This window comes from Cynocephalus volans, chromosome 10 (genome assembly GCF_027409185.1).
Source record: "Cynocephalus volans isolate mCynVol1 chromosome 10, mCynVol1.pri, whole genome shotgun sequence".
In the NCBI taxonomy this organism is placed as follows: Eukaryota; Metazoa; Chordata; class Mammalia; order Dermoptera; family Cynocephalidae; genus Cynocephalus; species Cynocephalus volans.
In genome coordinates, this window is record NC_084469.1 from 57,924,754 (window position 1) to 57,945,477 (window position 20,724).

Below are 20,724 nucleotides of genomic sequence, written 5' to 3' on the forward strand. Positions count from 1 at the left end.
ACAGATGGCTCAGGCAGGGTGGGGGCTTTCAGACAAGAGGGGGCTGGCCATCTGCACCTGGAGGCTGCTGCGAACCCCCCCTCCCCGCCCCCAGCGCAGAAAAAAGAGCTGGGGGAAGGGGAGGACCACTTTTATTCGGACTGAAGGTTGGACACCCCCACCCCTCCAACACACAGAGGCTGGAACCCAGGAGAAGGCAGCTGGTGGAGAAGTGAGGGAGGCAAAGGGGAAGCTGCCTCCACCAACTATCACCTCTCCCCTTTCACCGGAGACCTGAGGCAGAAGTGAAGGGCTCCCCCTCTGGATGAGTCTGGATCTCCATAAGGGCATGCAGTGAGGCGGAGGGCTCCCACAAATGTTGGCAGAAATAAGTTAACTGACTCCCTAGCTCAGAGTTCCTGGATGCCCACTTTGGAGTGGGGAGGAGTGGGATATAGGGTGTGAAATTGGCATTCCCCAGCCCCAGAGTTCCTGAGCTCCTGAGCCAAGGAGGGGAGCTGGGCAAGACTGAGAAGCCTAAGGGGGCTCCCCAGACCTGGAGCAGAGGGGGAAGGGAGAGGAGGTGCCATAGCAGAAAATGGTCTGTACTAGGGCAGGAATCCCCAGATGGAGGCTGTCATGAGGGGTCTGCCTGGAGGTCCCCTCTGGTCAGGACGCTTCTGGCAGTGGCTGCGTCTGGCGACTGGCCCAGTAATGGTGGTAGGTATCCTGGAAGAGGTCCCGGCAGGCGATGTGGGCGCGGAGGCGGGTGCAGGCCAGGAAAGCCCCTGCCAGCTTGCGGTGCAGGGCATAGGTCTCCTCGGGTGGTGGGCGCAGCCGGTGCTGCAGCAGCACCGGGATGAGGCCCTGTATACGGTGGGCAGTGTCCCCTGCCCCAAAGTCATAGAGGCCCTGGGTGGCAAATGGCTCACCCAGGATCATCACTGCCTCCACGTGGGCATCAGAGAATGCCTAGGGGTGGGGACAGCAGATACACTCAGTATGGACATCGAGCCCACCCCCTCACCCAGGAGAGACAAGCAACCTTCAACACCCTCCAGAGTCTCAAGTATAAACTCAAGCCCCCAACAAGTAATAAGCAGCCTCCACTCCTTCCAGAGCCTCTAGAAGACAAGCAGCTCCCTATTTCCCTCCAAATAAGCAGCCCCTCACTTCCTCTCAGGGCCTCCTACTGACAAGTTGCCCTATATTCTCTCTAGAACAGATAAGCAGACTCCTTTCCCCTAACCCCCATTACCCACTGGCAGGCTCCGCCCCCTCTGGAATAGTTAAATGGCCCCATTTCCACAGGGTTACTGAGTAGTCAAGTTGCCTGCATCCCCCCACTCCTCCCCAGAGCCCCCCAGTATAGATAAGCATCCCTCCTGGAGTTCCCCGCACCCCCACTGTAGGCATACAGCATCCACTCTCAGCAGAGACAAGCCCCATCCTCGCACTCCTCCAGACTCCCTCAGTAGAGATAAGCAGCTCCCCACGTACCCCCACCCAATAGGCACCAGCCCTCTAATCTCCCAGTGTCTCCCAACCTTGGTTTCAAAGCCTGTGAGGAATTTGAGGTCTCGGGATTTCTCCAGGACCCGGTCTCTGTCTCTATCAGATGCAGCCTTCACCACCTGGGGAGATGGATGTGGGGCAGGGGGAGAAAAGACGAGCAAGGTTCAAAGGGGTTTTCTGCAGAAAAGGAGCTAGAAGGTAGCTAGAAGCCTGGCCCTTTCCCCTATCCACCTCTATTCTCATCTACTTTGGCCTTCCCTCTCACCTGGAAACTTCTTCCCCATTCTGTCCCTGTCTGTGACTACCTCAAGACTGTTCCAGAGCCTGGGGGATGGAGGTAGTCAGGGGCTCTGCCCTCCTGGCTGGGAATGCACAGCCTGACTAGTATCTACCAAGTGAAATGGCACAGAGGAAAGTAAGTGTCAAGGCTGCTCGTGGGTCCAAACACTCAACTGGACAAGGACATGACTGCAACCAGAACTGCATCCCAGGTTGCCAAGGGGCCATCTCTATGTCTCCTGCACTGGACTTTGAGCCCCATGACAGCAGAGGTCCCAGTTAGGTTTAGTCACATGTGGCACAGGGTCTGGCACTTAGGAGGCCCTTGGTGAACTTTGGTTCAGCAAATTAGCTAGTACCTCTCCAGCCATGAGCTCACACAGGGAGGGCAGGAGTTATGGGCACGGACAGGTACTGGGCTGGAGGCAGCCTGCTTGGGCTCAATCCCAGTGCTGCCACTTGCTAGCTGAGAGAGACTGGACAGATTGCTTTGCCTCCTGAGCTTCTACTTTCTCATCTGTGAAATGGGGATGATTGAAGTATGTTCCTCATGGGTTTGTTGTGAGGATAAAAAAGGCAATCCCTGTGGAGTGCCTAGTACTGTGCCTACATTAGGACACACCATAGACATTCTGATCTACTATTATCATTAAGAGGTAGATATGAGGGTCCCTATTTCACAGAAGAGAAAACAAGCTCAGAGTGGGGAGTGGAACCTAGGTCAAACCCTTAGCCCCTGTGTCACCCTTTCTTGGGAAGAGGGGGAATACAGGATTAATCTGGCAGTTCTGTTCTGTCTTAGCTGCCCCTGCCTGAGCCTGTCTGGCCATCTGTCAGGCCCATGGTCCTCAGGGGCTGGTGTGACAGGGCTTTTTGAAACTGGAAAAGGCTGGGAAGGTCTTGTTAGGCAGGCCTGGGGGGATGGGAGTTTTGGTGGGGAGCAGGATGTCCCATCTACCTAGAGAGGCCTCAGCTTTGTGTCTCAAGTGGCTTACAAACGGGTTGGGGGGGGGCAGGGGGATAGTTACCAGGTCTTCTTTCCTGTCTCCATCTTAGGGGTAGCCCCACCAGTCCCCAGACCAGAGCCTTGAGCCTTGCCCTGGATACCTCCCTCCCCGACTTCAAGCCTGTTGCTTCCATGGAATTGTCCACCAGGCATCTCTCCCAACTGCCCCCTCTTCCTCTCTCCATAGCCTCACTGGGCTCCCAGCCCCCACCCTCAGTCTTAGAGACCACTTGTTATTCAGAGGGAGTTTTAATTCTGATTATACCCCTCCCCTGCTCAAATCCTTTCCATCGCTCCCCAGGGCATCAGGGTAAAGTAAAAGCTGCGAAGAACCGAAAAACCGCGTCTCCGACCCAGAGTGGTTTGCATAGAGTCTCTGATCACTGGCTCCTGCTCCAGCCCCCACCTGCCCTCCCAGTCAGACATGAACTTCTTTTTCATCTTACAGGGACGTACTACTCAAAGTGCGATCCCTGTTCAGGTAGCATTGGCATTATTTGGGAGTGTGTTAGAAACGCAGCATCTTCCACCTAACTCCAGACCAGAATCTGCACCTTAACAGGATCACTGGGGAGTCACATGGACGTTGAAGTCTGAGAAGCACTGCTGCACTGAGAATATCCCTTGTTGCCTCTTGGCCTTTGCAGATGCTGTCTATCTAGAATACTCTCCTAGTCTTTTCCTGATTGGTCCTCCTCATCCCTCAGGTCTCAACTCTGATACCTCCTCCTTCAGGAAACCCTCCCTGACTCCCCAGGCTGGGCCACACTCCTCCTCTGGGCTCACACAGTCCCCTGTGCTTCTCTCATTCCAGCCCTGACCACTCTGAGTCTTCACTGTCTGTCCCCACTGGACTATGAGCTCTGTGAAGGAGGGACCTGGGTTACTGTTGTGTCACTCTGTGCCCAGAGGAGGTATCAGAGAATTTTGAATTGATGGCTAAATGATTAGAAGACCAAGGTCGAATTTCCAAACTCAACAAATTAATGAGATGATGTTCTCTGCAGCCAATGGGTGGGAGGGATGGGGACAGAGAAGGTGAAGAAGCACTTCATGAGGGTAAGCTGCCCAGGCTAGACACCAAGGCCCTGGATGGGTAGGGTCTGGGGAAGTGACAAGATGGCCATTGTGGCCCTTTCTCTTAGGAGGGGGCTAGGCAGGAGTTGGGAGCACAAGCTCTGGACCCAGACTACCTGAGTTTGAATCCTAGGTCTCCTGTGATCTTGGGCAAGTGACTTAACCTCTCTAAGCCCCAGTCACTTCATCTGTAAAATGGGGCTAAAAATGGGGACTGGCCAGTTAGCTCAGTTGGTTAGAGCATGGTGCTGATAACACCAAGGTCCAAGGGCACTGTATTGGCCAGCAGCCAAAAATAAACAACAACAAAAAATGGGGTAGGCTGGCCAGTTAGCTCAGTTGGTTAGAGTGTGGCTTTGTAACTCCAAGGTCAAGGGCTTTGTTCCCCATGCTGGCCAGCTGCCAAAAAAAAAAAGTGGGGGGGAGCCTAAAAATGGTTACTGAAGGGTTTAAATCAGTATATGTAAAGCTCTTAAAACAGTGCCTGACAAAATATTAAGTGCTTGGTATTTGTTATCTGCTATTAATATTACTATTATTTATTATTCTTAATTCCAGATACTATATTTCTCCTTTTTACCCCTCTGCCTCAGTAACTGGCTTGAGCTTCAGCCCTTCAGAGGCTTCAGGGTCAGGGGGACTCACCTCGATGTAATGGTCTGTGAACTCTGTCCCAAATTCCCGGCTCGCACCAAAGTCCAGCAGAGTCACCTGGGAATGAGGAATGGGGAAAGGGATGCTGGGAGCCCATCAACACCCCCAGTTGTCTATCGGGGCAGCCAGGACCCATCTCTCCATCCCCATGACCCTGCCTGCTCCTGTCAGAGTCCCTGCCAGGCTGCTTCCCGGGGCTCCTGGCCTCCAGTCTCCACACTTCCAATCCACCCCCATGTGTTGGCTGAAGGGATCTGGCTTTTATTTAATTTTACTTTTGGTCCTAATTGTTTATATAATAACAATTTTTAGGTACAGGAAAAAAAAATCCAGGATCCAGTCTGAGCCCTTCGCTGAGCATCATGTGACAGTATTACCAATGCAGGTGGAACCGCCCACACCTGTGTATCCTGCCCTGCTCCTACCTCCCCCACATCCCCAGGGTCTTTTCTAGGGTCAACACTTTCCTTAAATTATTATTATTGTTAACTTATTTCCTGAAATTTCCATGCGTGTTTCTACATATGCATATGTGTGCACCCATAAACCTTAGTAATCGTTTGCATATTTTAAAACTTCACATAAATGGTATTTACTATAGTTATCCTGTAACTTGTGCTTTTTGCCCAACATGGTTTTGGGGTTTATCTCCATTGCTGTGTATAGCTCTAGCTCATTCATTTTTCATTGCTGTATAAGGACTGCAGAATGAATATATCACAATGCATTTATCTGCTTGATGAACGTTGCAGTTGTTTCTGGTTTTTGTACTCAATGAACACATGTGTAAGAGTTTCCCTAGGGCAGTGGAGTTCAAACAACCAAACACAACCCACAGTAAGGAATGCAGTTTGGGCTGGCTGATTAGCTCAGTTGGTTAGAGAGTGGTGTTGTAACACCAAGGTCAAGGGTTTGGATCCACATACCAGTCAGCCACCAAAAAAATAAAAAAGAAAAAAAGAAAAGAGATACAGTTTATACTGAGTGCCAGTGCAAATGCACACGTAAGTATAAACATCAAAGAAAAGTATCCCAAAATAAAAGGAATCCCTCCCATCTGTGACACGTTGATAGTTTCTATTCTATTCCATTAAAACAAAAAACGCTATTGGAACACTATAAATTGATGCTAGGACGTGTATGACCTCCCACAGTTAGAAAAACACCTCCCTGAGGTATAAGCCTAGGAAGGGACTTGGAGAGTATGCGCATGCTGGGGGAAGTGGGGTGGCAAGACTCAGTGGGGCCACATGATGCTCGGCGAAGGGCTCAGACTGGATCCTAAGGATGCTGGGGAGCTGCAGAAGGAATATCTTCATCAGATTTGTTTGAGAAAGATCCCTTTAGGGACAAAATGGGGACAAACCACTTTGGAGAGCTACATGGCAACTTCTGGTAAAGGTGAAGATGTGTCCATACATACTAAAAGTATGCAGGTCCAAACTCTCACCTCCAAGCCTTGTATACCCTGCGCTCTCTGCCCAGAACATGCCACCCTCCAATCTGGACGGCTGTCTCCTTTTCCTCTTTCTGGTCTCAGCTTTAATGGCATTTCCTTCAAGAAGACTTCCTTGATCCCCACCCACCCCAGGATGGGTCAGGCAATTTCCCTGGGATCCCACAGCCCTCTGTGCTTCCCTAATCCCAGGCCCCATGCTCCGCCTGTGACTCCCCGACCTTGGCCCCAAGACCTCTGCCTGGGCCTCCCCATCCCAGCCCTGACCCCTCTGCCTGTGCCTCCCCATGCCATCCAGGATCCCTCTGCCTGGGCCTCCTCCCCATCCCAGCCCGGACCCCTCTGCCTGGGCCTCCCCGTCCCATCCCTGACCCCTCTGCCTGGGCCTCCCCGTCCCACCCTGACCCCTCTGCCTGGGCCCTCCCCGTCCCACCCTGACCCCTCTGCCTGGGCCCTCCCCGTCCCACCCTGACCCCTCTGCCTGGGCCCTCCCCGTCCCACCCTGACCCCTCTGCCTGGGCCCTCCCCCTCCCACCCTGACCCCTCTGCCTGGGCCCTCCCCCTCCCACCCTGACCCCTCTGCCTGGGCCCTCCCCGTCCCACCCTGACCCCTCTGCCTGGGCCCTCCCCGTCCCACCCTGACCCCTCTGCCTGGGCCCTCCCCGTCCCACCCTGACCCCTCTGCCTGGGCCCTCCCCGTCCCACCCTGACCCCTCTGCCTGGGCCCTCCCCGTCCCACCCTGACCCCTCTGCCTGGGCCCTCCCCGTCCCACCCTGACCCCTCTGCCTGGGCCCTCCCCGTCCCACCCTGACCCCTCTGCCTGGGCCCTCCCCGTCCCACCCTGACCCCTCTGCCTGGGCCCTCCCCGTCCCACCCTGACCCCTCTGCCTGGGCCCTCCCCGTCCCACCCTGACCCCTCTGCCTGGGCCCTCCCCGTCCCACCCTGACCCCTCTGCCTGGGCCCTCCCCGTCCCACCCTGACCCCTCTGCCTGCGCCTCCCCGTCCCATCCAGGGTCCCTCTGCCTGGGCCTCCCCGTCCCATCCAGGGTCCCTCTGCCTGGGCCTCCCCGTCCCATCCAGGGTCCCTCTGCCTGGGCCTCCCCGTCCCACCCTGACCCCTCTGCCTGGGCCTTCCCCGTCCCACCCTGACCCCTCTGCCTGGGCCTTCCCCGTCCCACCCTGACCCCTCTGCCTAGGCCTCCCCCGTCCCACCCTGACCCCTCTGCCTGCGCCTCCCCATCCCACCCTGACCCCTCTGCCTGCGCCTCCCCATCCCATCCAGGGTCCCTCTGCCTGTGCCTCTTCATCCAGGCCCTGACCCCTCTGGCCTATGCTTCCTCATCGTGGTACTAACTACTCTAGGTCATCACTTTCTGGTGACAAGTCCCCCTCTGGACTGGGAACTCTGAGAAGGCAGGGATCATGGAAGTCTTGTCACTGCTGTCAAGAGGCAGGGAATGGGTGTGTGGTATGTTCTAAATGGATGACAGATGTGGTAGTGATGGCTTACTGCCTTCCAAAAGTTGTACTTCCTCCTCTGAACTGTCACATTGCCACTAGGAAACCACTGCCTAGCCAGGGACTCCATTTTCCAGTATCCCTTGCATTTAGACAGGCTGTGTGACTAGTTTTCATTGATGGAATAGTAAAGGAAATTATGTGCCTCTTCTGGCCAAAGCAGGTAGGCAGGGGGTTACCCTCTCAACCTCTCTTTCTCCTTCCACTGGAAGCAGAGCATTGTAAGTCCCTAGGGGATGCATGACCACAAAAAAGAAGGAGCTCGGGTCCCTGAGTCACCACATGGAGAAGGGCCACCCCAGGCTGTTGTGTAGGTAATAAACTACTATCATGTTGAGCTACTGAAATATCAGGGAATATCTGTGAGAGCAGTTAGTGTACTCTGACACACATCACAAGGAACCAACCTGGTGGCTGGAGACGTCATACAGGAAGTTGGCCCAGTTGGGGTCTGTCTGCATGAATCGGAACTCAAACAGCTCCCGCAGACACAGCCTCAGGAGCTGGAAGCAAATCTGGGATTGGGAGGAGGAACAGACTTCTCAGTGTGATCTGCCCTGTAGAGCCCTCACTGGCCTGGAGAGGGAGCCCTGGCCAGGGCTTCCCCTACTGTCCCAAGAGACCATATACCTGGTTCCGGATGTCCTGGCTTAGGCCCTGGCACTGGTCAAGGGGGACCCCTCCAGCCAGCTCCATACCCAGTACCCGTGTCGTACACAGCTCCTTAACCACAGCTGGCACCCGGAAGAAGGGATCATCTGCCAGCAGCTGCCTGGAGCAGGAAGGAGGGGAAGGAATAGAACTTTGTGCTTCAGGCCTGTTGACCTAAAAGAATCTGTGGCTGAACGTACAAAGCATAGGATTTATTAAGCCAATATAATGACTGTAACTGGGAAACACATAGGTCACGTCACCCTGAAAAATGCACTCCGAAGAGGGCCAGCATTTTATCATCACAAGGGTGGGGAGAATCAAAGGAGAAAGAGGGGGTACAGTCCTTTTCTAATCACTTCATCAGTTTTTCTATTGGTTGTACATGATGCATAGATTTGGGATCATTACTAGGTTACATAAGAGTTACAAGAAGCGTTCTAGGTTATCTTATGACTTTACAGTGCCATCATGTCTGCCCCTAAGTAAAATGGTCTTATGATAACACTTTCCAGGACAGGTGGATGTGACTGGTGACTTATCCCAGATCTCTCAAGGCACTATACTTTAGCTGGCCTGGTCAGAGCAGATTTTTTTGTTATCAGGCCCCTCTGATCCAGCTCCAGGTCGCTCCTTCTCCTCTGAGAAGTCCTCCATGAATGGTCGGTGTCTCCCCTTCTCTCCTGTTCTTGTTTTGCCTCTGTCTTCCCTGAGTGATGGCCAAGACCTGGCTGGACTGACATATGACAAATTTCTCCATAGCTCCTACTCTGTACACGCCCCTAAACTGGGTGCTGCTGGAGACCCAGTTATCATTTCCATAACCAAAAACCTTCTATGATCTCTGGTTGCTCCAAGATGAGCTCAATGTATTTAGCTTGTGTATTACTTTTTTCATCAATTTATTAGTTAATTCATCCCTGAAATAGTCACTGACATAAGAATCTATGAGTCTATAGTGATACTCATTGGTCACTCCTTGGAGTCACTGCTCTAAACATTGGTAAATAAAGAGAAAGAATTTCTCTCTGTGTTGGTCCCTATGCTGGACGATGCTGGGGGACACAGCAGCAAATGAGCCAGTCCCTGGGCCTGCCCCCCTCTCCACCCCCCAGAGACCACACTCTAACCAACAAACAGACCAATTACAGATGGAGATAAGTGTGTCAATGCAAGATGTGAAGGCAAAGAATATGAATGAAGCCTCTGGGTAAGGACTTGTGGGATGGCTGGAGGAGAGGGAGCACAGGGCAGGGAGACAGGCAGGGGAATGATGTGGGTTTTATTCTAAGGGTGTTGAGAAATTCTGTGGGAGCAGGGGCAGATCCCACACAGGAGTGCTCTGGCCTACCATCCCACTTTGCACCCTCCTCCTCAAGGTGCTGCTTTGGGGCTTGTGTTTTTGTCCTTGTTTATAAAATCTCTGATGTTTGAACTGCTCTGCATGAACTGCTCCTCAGCCAGGCCCTGTGCTGAGCATTGAATCAGCACAATTCCCTTTTGTCCTCACTCCCCCATGAGGAGGATACTTTCCTGGGGCCACTGTACAGATTCAGGCCACACAGCCTTTTAAGAGCTGTCTGGGGATTTGATCCCACATCTGTCTGAGTCCAGGGCTCATGCCCCTAACCACTGCAGTCTACTGCCTTTTCTCTCACTCTCTGTCTACAGAGCTTGGCATGTTGTAGACCCACTATAAATGTGTGGGCCACACTGTAGAGGATCCCATTAAGGTGTCATTAATTGTTGTACATCATGATGCTTCCAAGAAATAAGCACATTGTTCCATGTAGCTGTAGTTCATTCATTTCCACTGCTATATAATATTCTGCTGATGAATACAACATCATTTATTTATTTGCCCTGCTGGATAAATTTGATAGATTTGGGTTATTTCTAGTTTGGGCTATTGCAAACAATGCTGCTCTGAGCATTCTACAATAGTCTGATGGTGTACACCAGCATTAGTGTCCCTAGAGAATTTAGCAAGAAAGGCAACTGTTGGGTTGTAGCGTATGTGAATATAAAGCCTTCCTCGATGATGTCAAAATGTTCTCCAAAACGCTTATATCAATTCCTTCTCCTGCCCGCAGTGTACGAGGGATGCCCTGAGGACCAACTCTGATGCTGTCACACTGCTTAATCTTTGTCATCCAAGTGGGGGTAACAGTGTCTCATTGTGTAATTAAGTGCCTGTGTCAGACCACAGTGGAAACGTGTTCCATCTAACAGAGAAGAAAACTGATACAGAGAGAAGTGGCCCACCCAAGCTCACAGAAGACGCAAGGGGATAAACGAAGCAATGAGTGAGTGGATGGATGGGTGAACAAATAAATGAAAGGGAGAAAAAGAGTTTGCCCTCCCCACCCCAGGGCCCTGGCTGCTGGAGGCTGGGGGGCTTCCCACTCAGAGGTCTGCAAGGGGCTCAGCTCACCTGAAGTTTTGAGCACAAGCTGCCTCTCGAAGGTAATCACACTCCCAAGCCAGCTCCTGTTGCAAGGCCTGCAGGCTCTGCTCGGCAAACAGTCCTGAGAGGGACAGCATGTCAGTCAGGGAAGGCCACAGTTTGTCCTTCCACCTGAGCCCTCAGGCTCCCACTCATGAATGTCTTCTCAGGCCAGTCACATCTGTCTGTCTCTGGCTGTCGCTCACACCTCCTGCTCCAGGCATTTTACCTGTATGTCTGTTCTCATGTTCCTACTGTCCTTCACACAACCAGTCTATTCTGAAGTCTCTCCTGGGGTCTGTCTCTTTCACACACACGCACCCCAGTCCCTAGGCAGCTCTTTCATAGTCATACATGCCACCTCTCTCTCTGTCCCTTTTTTGCATGAACTCTCTCACATTGCTCTCTGCTTCTGAAGCTTACCTGTAGGCCTGTCTCTCCCTCCTCTCTCTCACACACAGCACACAACCTGCTCCATCTTATTCAGGAGCTTTCTCATGTGCTCTCACAAACATGCTGTCCCGCTTACTCTCCCTTTCTGCTTCCAAGCCCCCTTTTCACACCTACAGTCCCTCTCCCTGGACTGCAGACCCTCTACATGTCTGTTTCTGGATTTCAGTTTAGGCTTCTGTCTCTCTGTGGCACTGTCACACACTATCATGCTCTCTGGGTTCCCCCTGCCTCAGTGTCCTCCTTTCTGGTTCACACACACTGATGTAAACACTCGCTCTCACTCACACGCACAGGCACACGCTGCCCTGTAACCTCCCTCCATCCAGCCCTATTTTCTCTCAGGGGCAGAGTGGGCATCTCACCATCTGGCAGGGCCACACTCATCTTGAGCACTGCCAGCAGGTTCTGGACGTCACTCTGGATGCTCTGTGCAACGCCTGGATACTGTGAGGGGAGGTGGGGAAGTGTGGGGGTCACTCCTCTGGGACATCAGGGTGCCCACCCCCACCCTGCTTGGCCCCGCTTTCACCTGGATCTTCACGGCTACCTCCGTCCCGTTCCTCAGCATTCCCTGGTGCACCTGCCCGATTGAGGCAGCAGCAAAGGGCACCTCCTCCAAGGAGGACACCTTGGCCTGCCAGTCCCTGCCCAGCTCCTCTTCGAGAACTCTCTGGTGGGGAGAGTATCACAACAATCATCATCATGGTTACAGGAAGCTGAGTTCATTCCCTATACTGAGCACTTTATGTGTTAATAACCCCACCACTCACCGGACTCTGGGCCCTGGGCTAAGCTCTTGGCTGCTACCCCACTTTACAGATGAGAAAACTGAGGCTCAAAGAGAAGTCCCTTGCCTGAGGTGACCAGCCAGGTGCTTGTAGACTGGGAGGCCCAGCTCAGCTTGTCTCTCCCGAGCCTATACTCCCTAGCTGTGTAGGCTATGGTGGGAACTTTTATTATTTCTAGTTAAGACTGATAACAATCCTTTATTTTACTTCTATATTGTATCATTAACTCAGAGTTAATGTGACAAAGAAGAGCTAAAGTTTACAAAGGGCTTCCTGTGGGCCGGGTCCTCTTCAAAGTGAATCAGAGAGAGGCAGTAACTGCCTGGGGTTGCATGGCAAGTGAGCAGAACAGAGATGGGAAGGCAGGCAGGTAGCTGCATTTTGGATTCCACACCCTTACCCACTTACTGGAACAGCTTGTGTCCTAGGCACTTACTTGGTGCCAGGCACTGTGCCAATCTATTTACAGACAGTCTGCTTTAATTAAAAAAACAGTAATAATCACAGCTAAAACCTGCATGTCACGCATGGTATGTCAGGAGCTGTTGTAAGTGCTCTGTGTATACTAATTTATGTAACCCTATAATGTGGGTGTGGCCATGACTATTGCCATTTCCCAAATGAAGTGACTGAGACACAGAGGTCAAGCCACATGTCTGAAATTACACAGGTGGGAAGTGGCAGAGACAGGATTTGAACCCACAAAATCTGGCCCCTAACTACAGTGCTTTGCTGCCTCGACAGAGTGCTATGTCTGTACCTGGGACTGGACGAAGTGCTCTGCACCATCCTCTCCTTTAAACATCACAACAATGTTATGAGGTATGTAACTGGTGATCCCCATATTAGAGGTGGGGAGACTGAGGCTCAGAGTCAGACAGGGAGTAAAGCAATGAAGCCAAGAGAGTCCTGCAGGTGGTGGGGAGATGGAGCATGCCTTCGTCGCTGGCCCTCCCCCACTGGGCACTCACCAGCATCTGCCAGCGGGGCATGAAGTCGGCGCTCTGGCGAACCCGCTCGAAAATGCGCTGCAGCTGGGGGCTGATGAAGCTGTTGTCTTAGGAGACAGCGGATGAAGGGAGCAGTGAGGGAGGAGGCCAGGAGGGGACCCCGTGTGAGTATCTTATCGGTGGGTGGGGGTGGGGTGATGTGCGGTCAAGGGTCAGGAGTCAAGGGTCATGCTGTACCCTGTATGCTCAGCATTTGGCCAACCTTGAGGGCGGCCCCCCGAACCGTACACAAGGTCTGAACAATCCGCTCGGCATTGGCTTCTGACAGGAAAGGGCTAGAGCCCAACCGGGATCCACCCTCTGGAGAGGAGAGAATGATCATTAGTAATCACAAAAATAATTATATTACCACTGTACACCCACCAGAATGGCTAAAATAAAAAGGCAATACCAAGTGTTGACAAAGATGGGGAGCAACCTGAACTCAGATGCTGCTGATGAGAATGTCCTGGCACAAGCCCTCAGAAAACACTTGGGAAGTCATTAGTAAAATACACACCTATACCTGGTGCAATTCCTCTCCTATGTGTATACCCAAGAGAATTGTGTAAGTGTGTCCACCAACAGATAGTACGAGGATGTTCACAGCAGTACTATTCATAACAGTCCTATAGAGTTTGGATGTGTTGTCCCCTCCAAAACTCATGTGGAAATTTGATCTCCAATGTGGCAGTGTTGGAAACTGATTGAGTCATGGGGGCGGATCCCTTATGAATGGATTCATGCTCTCCCTGGGGGAGGGGGGATTAAGGAGTGAGTTCTGGTTCTATTAGTTCCCACGAGAGTTCGTTGCTTAAAAAGACCCTGGCACCTTCTCTCTCTCTTGCCTTCTCTCTCTCGCTTCCTCTCGCCATGCGATGTGCTTGTGCCCCCCAGCTGCCTGCCACTTTCCGCCATGAGTAGAAGCAGCCTGAGGCCCATGCCAGATGCAGCTGTCCCAGAATCGTAAGCCAAATAAACCTCTTTCCTTTATAAATTACCCAGTCTCAGGTGTTTCTGTTACAGCAACACAAAACGGACTAAAACAAGTCCCAAACTGAAATCCCAAACGACCATCAACAGGATGAATAAATTGTGGAAGATTCACAGAGTGACCACTACAGTATTGAATAAACAAGCTACCACCATATACAACAATACGGACACATCACACAAATGTAATATTTAGCAAAAGAAGCCAGGTGCATAGAGAATACACAATCCAATTATATTTATATAAAGAGTGATGATAGGCAAAACTAATCCACGGTGCCAGAAGCCAAAGATAGTGATTCTTGGTGAGGGAAGTAATCAGGAGGGGCGCACAAGAAGAGCTTCTGGAGACCCAGGGCAGCGATTCTCAAAGTGTGGTCCAGGGATCCCTGAGACCCTTTGGCAGGGGCTGGGGTGGCGAGGTGGGGTCTGTGAGATCAAACTCTTTTGATCATAATATTAAGATGTTATTTGCCCTTTTTCACTCTCATACACCCACGGACATTCTGTGGAGTTTTCCAGAGGCTCCAGAACATGTGAGGACATCACTGCTCTGATGGCTGATGGAATGTGTATGTGTGTATTGTGTTTGAAAAATTTCTCAATTTTAATCTCTAATATAGTAAATATCGATAAATATAACCCACATAAACAAGCTCTTTGGGGTCCTTATTCTATTTTTTAACAGCTTTATTGAGAAATAACTTACGTACCATATAATTCACCCATTTAAAATAAACAATTCGTTGGTTTTTACTATATTCAAAGTTGTGCAAACATCACAACAACCAATTTGAGGACATTTCATCACCCCAAAAAGAAACTTCATACCCATTAGCAGTCACTTCCCATTTCCCCCAGTCTCCCAAGCCCTAGGCAACCACTAATCTTTCTGTCTGTATAGATTTTCCTATTCTGGACATTTCATATGAATGGAATCATTTGATATATGGCCTTTTGTGTCTGGCTGCTGCTTCTAGTTAGCATAATGTTTTCAAGGTTCATCCATGTTGCAGTATGTGTCAGTACTTCATTTCTCTTTATGGCTGAATAATATTCCATTATATACACACAACACATTTAATTTATCCACTCATCAATTTTACAGGTGTGCAGGGATCCTAAGACCAAAAAGTTTGAGAACTGCTATTCTAATGTTTCTTGATCTGGGTGCACAGATGTGTCTACTCTGTGAAAATGCACCAAGCTCTACACTTATGATACGTGCACAGTTCTGTGTGCAAATTATATTATTCTTCAATAACACATTTATTAATATTTTCTTTTTTTTAATATATTGTTCTTTTTTTGTTTTTTCTTTTTTTTCTCTTTTAGATTTTATTTATTTCATAAAAAAATTATTAAACTCTTTATTGAATGCTCACCCTGTGGTAGGCAGAATTCTAAGTGTCTTTGTGGATTCTTTGGCTGAATCCCCACAGTCAACCCAGGAAGTAAGAACTACCAATGCCTTAATTTTCAAGGTGAGGAACCAAGAGACTCAGAGAGGTGCAGCACCTAGCCCTGGGTCACACAGCTTGAAGTGGCAGAGCAGGGTGTAGACTCAGGTTGGCCTCACCCTAAAGTTTAATCCTCCACCCTCAATTTTTTATTTTGAAAAAAATCCAGACAGAGACAGAGGGCTGGCCTGGTAGCTCACTTGGTTAGAGAGTACTGCTGATAACACCAAGGTCAAGGGTTCAGATCCCTTTACTGGCAAGCCACCAAAACAAAAAAAAGCAAACCTAAAATCCAGAAGGAAAAGTTGCAGGTATAACCACCTCAACTTAACATTGTAACATTCTGGGGCCGGCCCGTGGCTCACTCGGGAGAGTGCGGTGCTGATAACACCAAGGCCCCGGGTTCGGATCCCATATACGGATGGCCGGTTCGCTCACTGGCTGAGCGTGGTGCTGCCAACACCAAGTCGAGGGTTAAGATCCCCTTACCGGTCATCTTTTAAAAAAAAAAACATTGTAACATTCTGCCTCATCTGTTTTATCTGTTGTGTGTGTACCCATACACTATTATTTTTTTTCCTGAAGTTGCATGTAGTTGCACTTAACCTATGCTGAGAATATTTCCCTACACAATCACAATACCACAATCACATGTAAGACAATTAACACTAATTCCCTAATATCTACTATCCTATCCAGTCCATATTCAGATTTTCCCAATTGTCCTCCAACAGTCTTTTATAGTTGTTTTTCTCAAGCTGACATCCATTCATGGTTCACACACTCTATTTGGCAGTTAATGTGTCTTTAGTCTCCTTTCAATGTAGAATATCCTCCCCCACGTTTTTTTTTTTTTTTTTTTTTGTCGTTTTTTCGTGACCGGCACTCAGCCAGTGAGTGCACCGGTCATTCCTATATGGGATCCGAACCCGCGGCGGGAGCGTCACCGCGCTCCCAGCGCAGCACTCTACCGAGTGCGCCACGGGCTTGGCCCCTCCCCCACGTTTGTTTCAAGACATTGACTTGTGAGGAATCTTATCCATAAATACTAAACATCTAATTCCATCTCTGTTGCACACAGACCCCCAGTGGCCCTCCTATTTTCAGTTTTCCTCTTCTGCTCAGAGTTAGGAACTCCCAATGAGTTAAATTTTTTCTCAGATGATATGCTTCTATTAATCATGACCTTTATAGTGGCTTAGCTCTATAGGGTTAAGACTCACAATGAGTCTAAGAGGTGGGTGTATTATCGTCACTTCCATCTTCCAAATGAAGAAACTGAGGCTCACAGAGGTGAAGCCAATTGCCCTAGATCACACAGCAAGGCCAGGATTTGAACCCAGGCAGTGTGACTCACTCACCCGACGGTAGACGTCCTCCTGGCAGGGACTTCTTGGCCACCTCGGCTAGTGCTCCCAGCCCCAGACCCACAGCCAGTCCTGGAGAGCAAGAAGGGAGCCTGAGTGCCTGCTTGCCTGGGTGTTTCCCCGACCCTCTCTCCTCTCTCAGTCTCTAAGTACGCTTGTCTCCCAACTCTCTGTTGCTAACTCTCTCCGTCTCTCTCACTCCAACTCCATCTCTTACTCTCTCCCTGCATGGAGTTCCCCTTGAGGTGAGGATACTTCTTTCTTTTCCCCTCTCTCCATGTCTCTGTCTCCCTCCCAGCAGTTCTCAGCTCTGGCTGCACATTGGATTCACCAGAGGAGCTTTTGTAAATGTGATGCCTAGACCCCACCACTGAGATTCTGATTAAACAACTGGCCTAAGATGAGGCCTGGAAGTTTGTACTTTTTTTTTTTTTAACATCTCAGGTGATTCTAATGTATAGCCAAAGTTAAGAAGGTCCTGAAATGATCACCCCAGGTCTCTCTGTCTTCTGGTGACTCCCGTTTCTCTGTTCATACCTCCTCTTCTTTATGCTCATCTCTCCTTTTCTAAGTCAGTTATTTCTCTATCTCTCTCTTTCTCTCCACCTGGCACATCCTTCTCTCTGTTCCTCCCTTTGATGTTATCTCTCTGGCTCTGACTTCCTCTGCTTCCTCTCTCTCCTTGGTCCCTAAAGATATCTTGGGTCTCTCTGCCTCTTTCACTGTCACCATCTCTGTACATTATTGTAGCTGGCATTTTCTGAGTGCTTTCTACATGCTACGTACTATACCCAGTACCTTATATGCATTAACTCATTTTGTCCTCACACCCTGGTGGAATATGTTTTACAGAAAAACTTTCATTGTACAGAAAAGGAAATCAAGGCTCAGAGAAGTTAAGTAACTTGCCCAGAGTCACAAAGTGAGGACACAGCAGAGTCATCTCTTGAACCCTGGATAGCCTGGAGCCAGCTCTCAGAAGTGCACTTGACTGCCTCTTCAGACTGTGAAGCGGTATCATTAAAACTTGAGCCATGATCCACAGTAAAAAAGACATTTACATTATAACCAGTCCAGACCAACATATATACGTTTCATGAAACAAGACTTTCCCTTGATGTACCAAAGTACACTCATATTTTCTTTTCTACTCTTCTTTTTAAATGCTGGTTGCAACCCACTAAGTTATTTCATGCAGGCTGTGGCCTGAAGTTTGAACAATCCTGCTGTGTAATCTGGAGTCAAGTTATCTCACTTCTCTTAGCTTCCATTTCCTCATCTATTGAATGGAAAGAAGCACTCATCGATTCAGAGCAGTGAGAGCATGTGTGGAAGGCCCTGCACATTACAGGTTTTCAGTAAATGTTACATCATCATTTATGTCCTCTTTATTTTATTTCTCTGGGTTTTGCAGGCCTTTGCCTTCGTTTCTCTTTTCCTGCTTCTCCCTCCTCTCTGTCTCTGAATCACCCTCTCCCTTGCTTCATTCTGTAAATGTTGTCTCCTCTGATTTAGGTCACGCCTAGATCATCGAAACTCACACCTACCCCCAAAGTTGGCCAAGCGGCTGATGCGAGAGGCGGGCACCTTGCGTTCTCGAGAGCGGTCACTCAGCTGGGAAATGGGGAAAAGGTCTGAGGGCAGGAAGGTGGACATAGTGCCCAGGAAGTCCAACCAACCTGCCACTGCACCGTTCCCCAAGCTTGGGGGACAGCACCTTCACGGAGTATTGCTGGGTGTATGGGTGGCAATGGTACCTGGAGTCGGGGTGTCTTCCTGAGCCGGGCCTCCCGTGCTCTGTGAATGTCCTCCTCACCCAGGCCTCTTCCAGGCCCATCCTGATGCAACTTTTGGACCCAAGAACCCCCACGTGACCCCTGCAAGAGATGTGAACTTTGGTAAGGAGTGGAGGACATGGGGTCTGCCTGCCCCTTCTGAAACCATCCTGGTCCTTTACCCGCTAAGCCTCCCGCAGTCTCTTCCACTTGGAGCACCTGTCCCCAGCCTCTTACCCACCAGTGGGGCCCAGGCCCTAGAGCCCCACAAGGCAAACCAACAGTCCGGCCCAGCTGTCCACAGGTCCCCCGCAGTAAGCCCCCCACCTCCAGCCACATTGCCTGGGGGAAGAAGAGGTATTATTCGGGTAGGAGTTGTAGGAGTTAGCCTCCCTGCTTTGCTCCCTTTCTTTGCCAGACCCCCATGGGCCCCTGTGTCCACCCTCTCTAAGATTCCCACCCACCAAAGAATTTCTCCCGTTAAAGGACTCCCAGTTTCTCCTGGCTAACCCCCTCGTTGTTAGAAACCTGTTGCTCTTCCTGTGGGCCTCCCAAAACCCACTTTCCCTCTCTCTTACACCGCGGTGTTCCTAGGGTCCTCCCCTCGTTGCTAGACACCCACAGATCCTCTAGGACTATTTCTCCACTTCTCTGACACCCCCTCGTTGCTAGGCACCACCGTCCCCTCTGTTGCTAGGCACCCACAATTCCTCGGGTGTCCCCTTCGATCCCGTTAGTGGGCACCTCCCACCGTTGCTAAGCACCCACTGCTCGGTTGCTCTGGGTCCGCAACTCGCGGGGCCTCCTGTATTTCCGGGAACCTCTGCACGCCCGCCCCCTCCGGTCATCTAGCCAATGGTGGAGCAGCGGTTGCTGACTGGCACGAAGCCCGCCCTACTGTAGGGGGGGCGGGGATAGGGGCGGGGTCAAGGCGCTGGGGGTGGGCGTCGCGGCCTGCTTGGGATTGCTGGGGCACTAAGGCAAGGCACACGTGCCCTTTATGCCCTTCCATTCACTTCAAAGTGCCTAATACGCGGCGAACCTTTCTGTTCCCTACACTGTCTTTCTTGCAACATCACTCTCCCTTTCTTACAAACTCCACACCTCTCCTCTGCATGAACATCTTGCAAACCTCCTTAATTTTTACTACAGGCAGGCTTAACCTCTCTCCTTTGAACACTCATTCTTCCCAGCAAACATTTCCCTTGTACATGGAGCCTTTCCACTTTGCACACACACCCACAGCCTGGCACCCAACCTCCTTCCTTGCGCACATAAACCCCCTGCCTTGCTCGCCAACTGTCTCCCGCTCACACCCTCAACTCTCCCGTGTACATAAACCCCCTCATTTGCAGACTGAGCTCCTGTGTTCCCTCACACACCCTGTTCTCTCTGCTCCCCGCCCACCTGCGGGATGGCGCGAGTGGGAGCCCACTATTTCCTGTAGGCCTGACATTTCCCAGAACACACTCAGCCAAGATTCCCAGAGCTGAGTCAGGAATCTTGGCATCCCAGAAAACCAGCTCCCAGCCATCTGGGTGTGTGCGCGCCCCCAGCCTTCCCTCTCCCCCCACTACCCCCAACAGGCTGACTCACCTCTCTTTTCAGTCTGTAATAGAAGCAGCTGATTGGGGACTGTCTTCCACTGCTGGGATAGGGAGGGATGCAGATTCTCCCCCACAGCACCCCACTGCCTCTGTCCAACCCCTCTGGTCAGGAATCAGGCCTCCCTATCTCTATCCCTGTGTTGTGTGACCTCAGAAGAACCCTTCTCCCTCTCTGGACGTCAGCCTCCCAACCTGTATGTTGTACCATGTGGGCTCCTGCCTCTGACTTTTCATTAGTCTGTGAAGAGATGACTCATTTTAGAACCTTGGGCTTGTGCCCAGTGCCCCTCCCCCGAGTGACTCAATTTTAAGACAGAACCCCCCCACCCTCCCATTCCCTTTCAGTCGTGAGGGTCTGACTCAGGAGCTGGGTGGCAGCTCACACTTGAGGGCAAAATATATAAAAAATACCTATGACAACAATTCTACAGTGCTTTTGCTGACACTGCTAGCCCTGGCGCCCCGTGCTTCATATACATGAGGTCATATTAAATAGCCCCATGGCTACAAACAATAGCTAGAGGCTGTAAGACCTCTGAGCCTCAGCGTCCCCATCTGTAAAATGGGGCCATGGCATCCCTTTTTGCTCAGCGTTAGTGAGAGAGAAGCAGTGAAACGGTGTCAGGGCCTGGTACAGAACTAATGTTTTATACATGGGAGCGATCTCTTACGGGAAATTCAATAAGGCGCAAGTCACTCAAGGTAACAC

At 50.8% G+C, this 20,724-nt stretch overlaps 1 protein-coding gene across 4 annotated transcripts; it reads right to left on the reverse strand.

Moving 5' to 3' along the window:
• Positions 1 to 123: 123 nt before the first annotated feature.
• COQ8B (coenzyme Q8B) lies at positions 124 to 20,268 on the reverse strand. Of its 4 annotated transcripts, none has more exons than XM_063111184.1 (15): positions 20,005 to 20,268; positions 18,646 to 18,750; positions 18,391 to 18,510; positions 18,181 to 18,247; positions 16,628 to 16,705; positions 13,012 to 13,134; positions 12,796 to 12,881; positions 11,566 to 11,706; positions 11,399 to 11,480; positions 10,572 to 10,665; positions 8,117 to 8,258; positions 7,894 to 8,001; positions 4,502 to 4,567; positions 1,527 to 1,613; positions 124 to 951 (listed from the first exon to the last, which is right to left on the reverse strand). In XM_063111184.1, the coding sequence occupies exons 2-15, from the start codon at positions 18,745 to 18,747 to the stop codon at positions 649 to 651; spliced, it is 1,599 nt and encodes a 532-aa protein (XP_062967254.1). In that variant the 5' UTR covers positions 18,748 to 18,750; positions 20,005 to 20,268; the 3' UTR covers positions 124 to 648. The 4 variants fall into 4 exon arrangements, with proteins under 4 accessions (XP_062967254.1, XP_062967257.1, XP_062967255.1 ...); XM_063111187.1 differs by lacking the exon at positions 20,005 to 20,268 and adding an exon at positions 19,177 to 19,214; XM_063111185.1 differs by lacking the exon at positions 20,005 to 20,268 and adding an exon at positions 19,114 to 19,209.
• Positions 20,269 to 20,724: the final 456 nt, after the last annotated feature.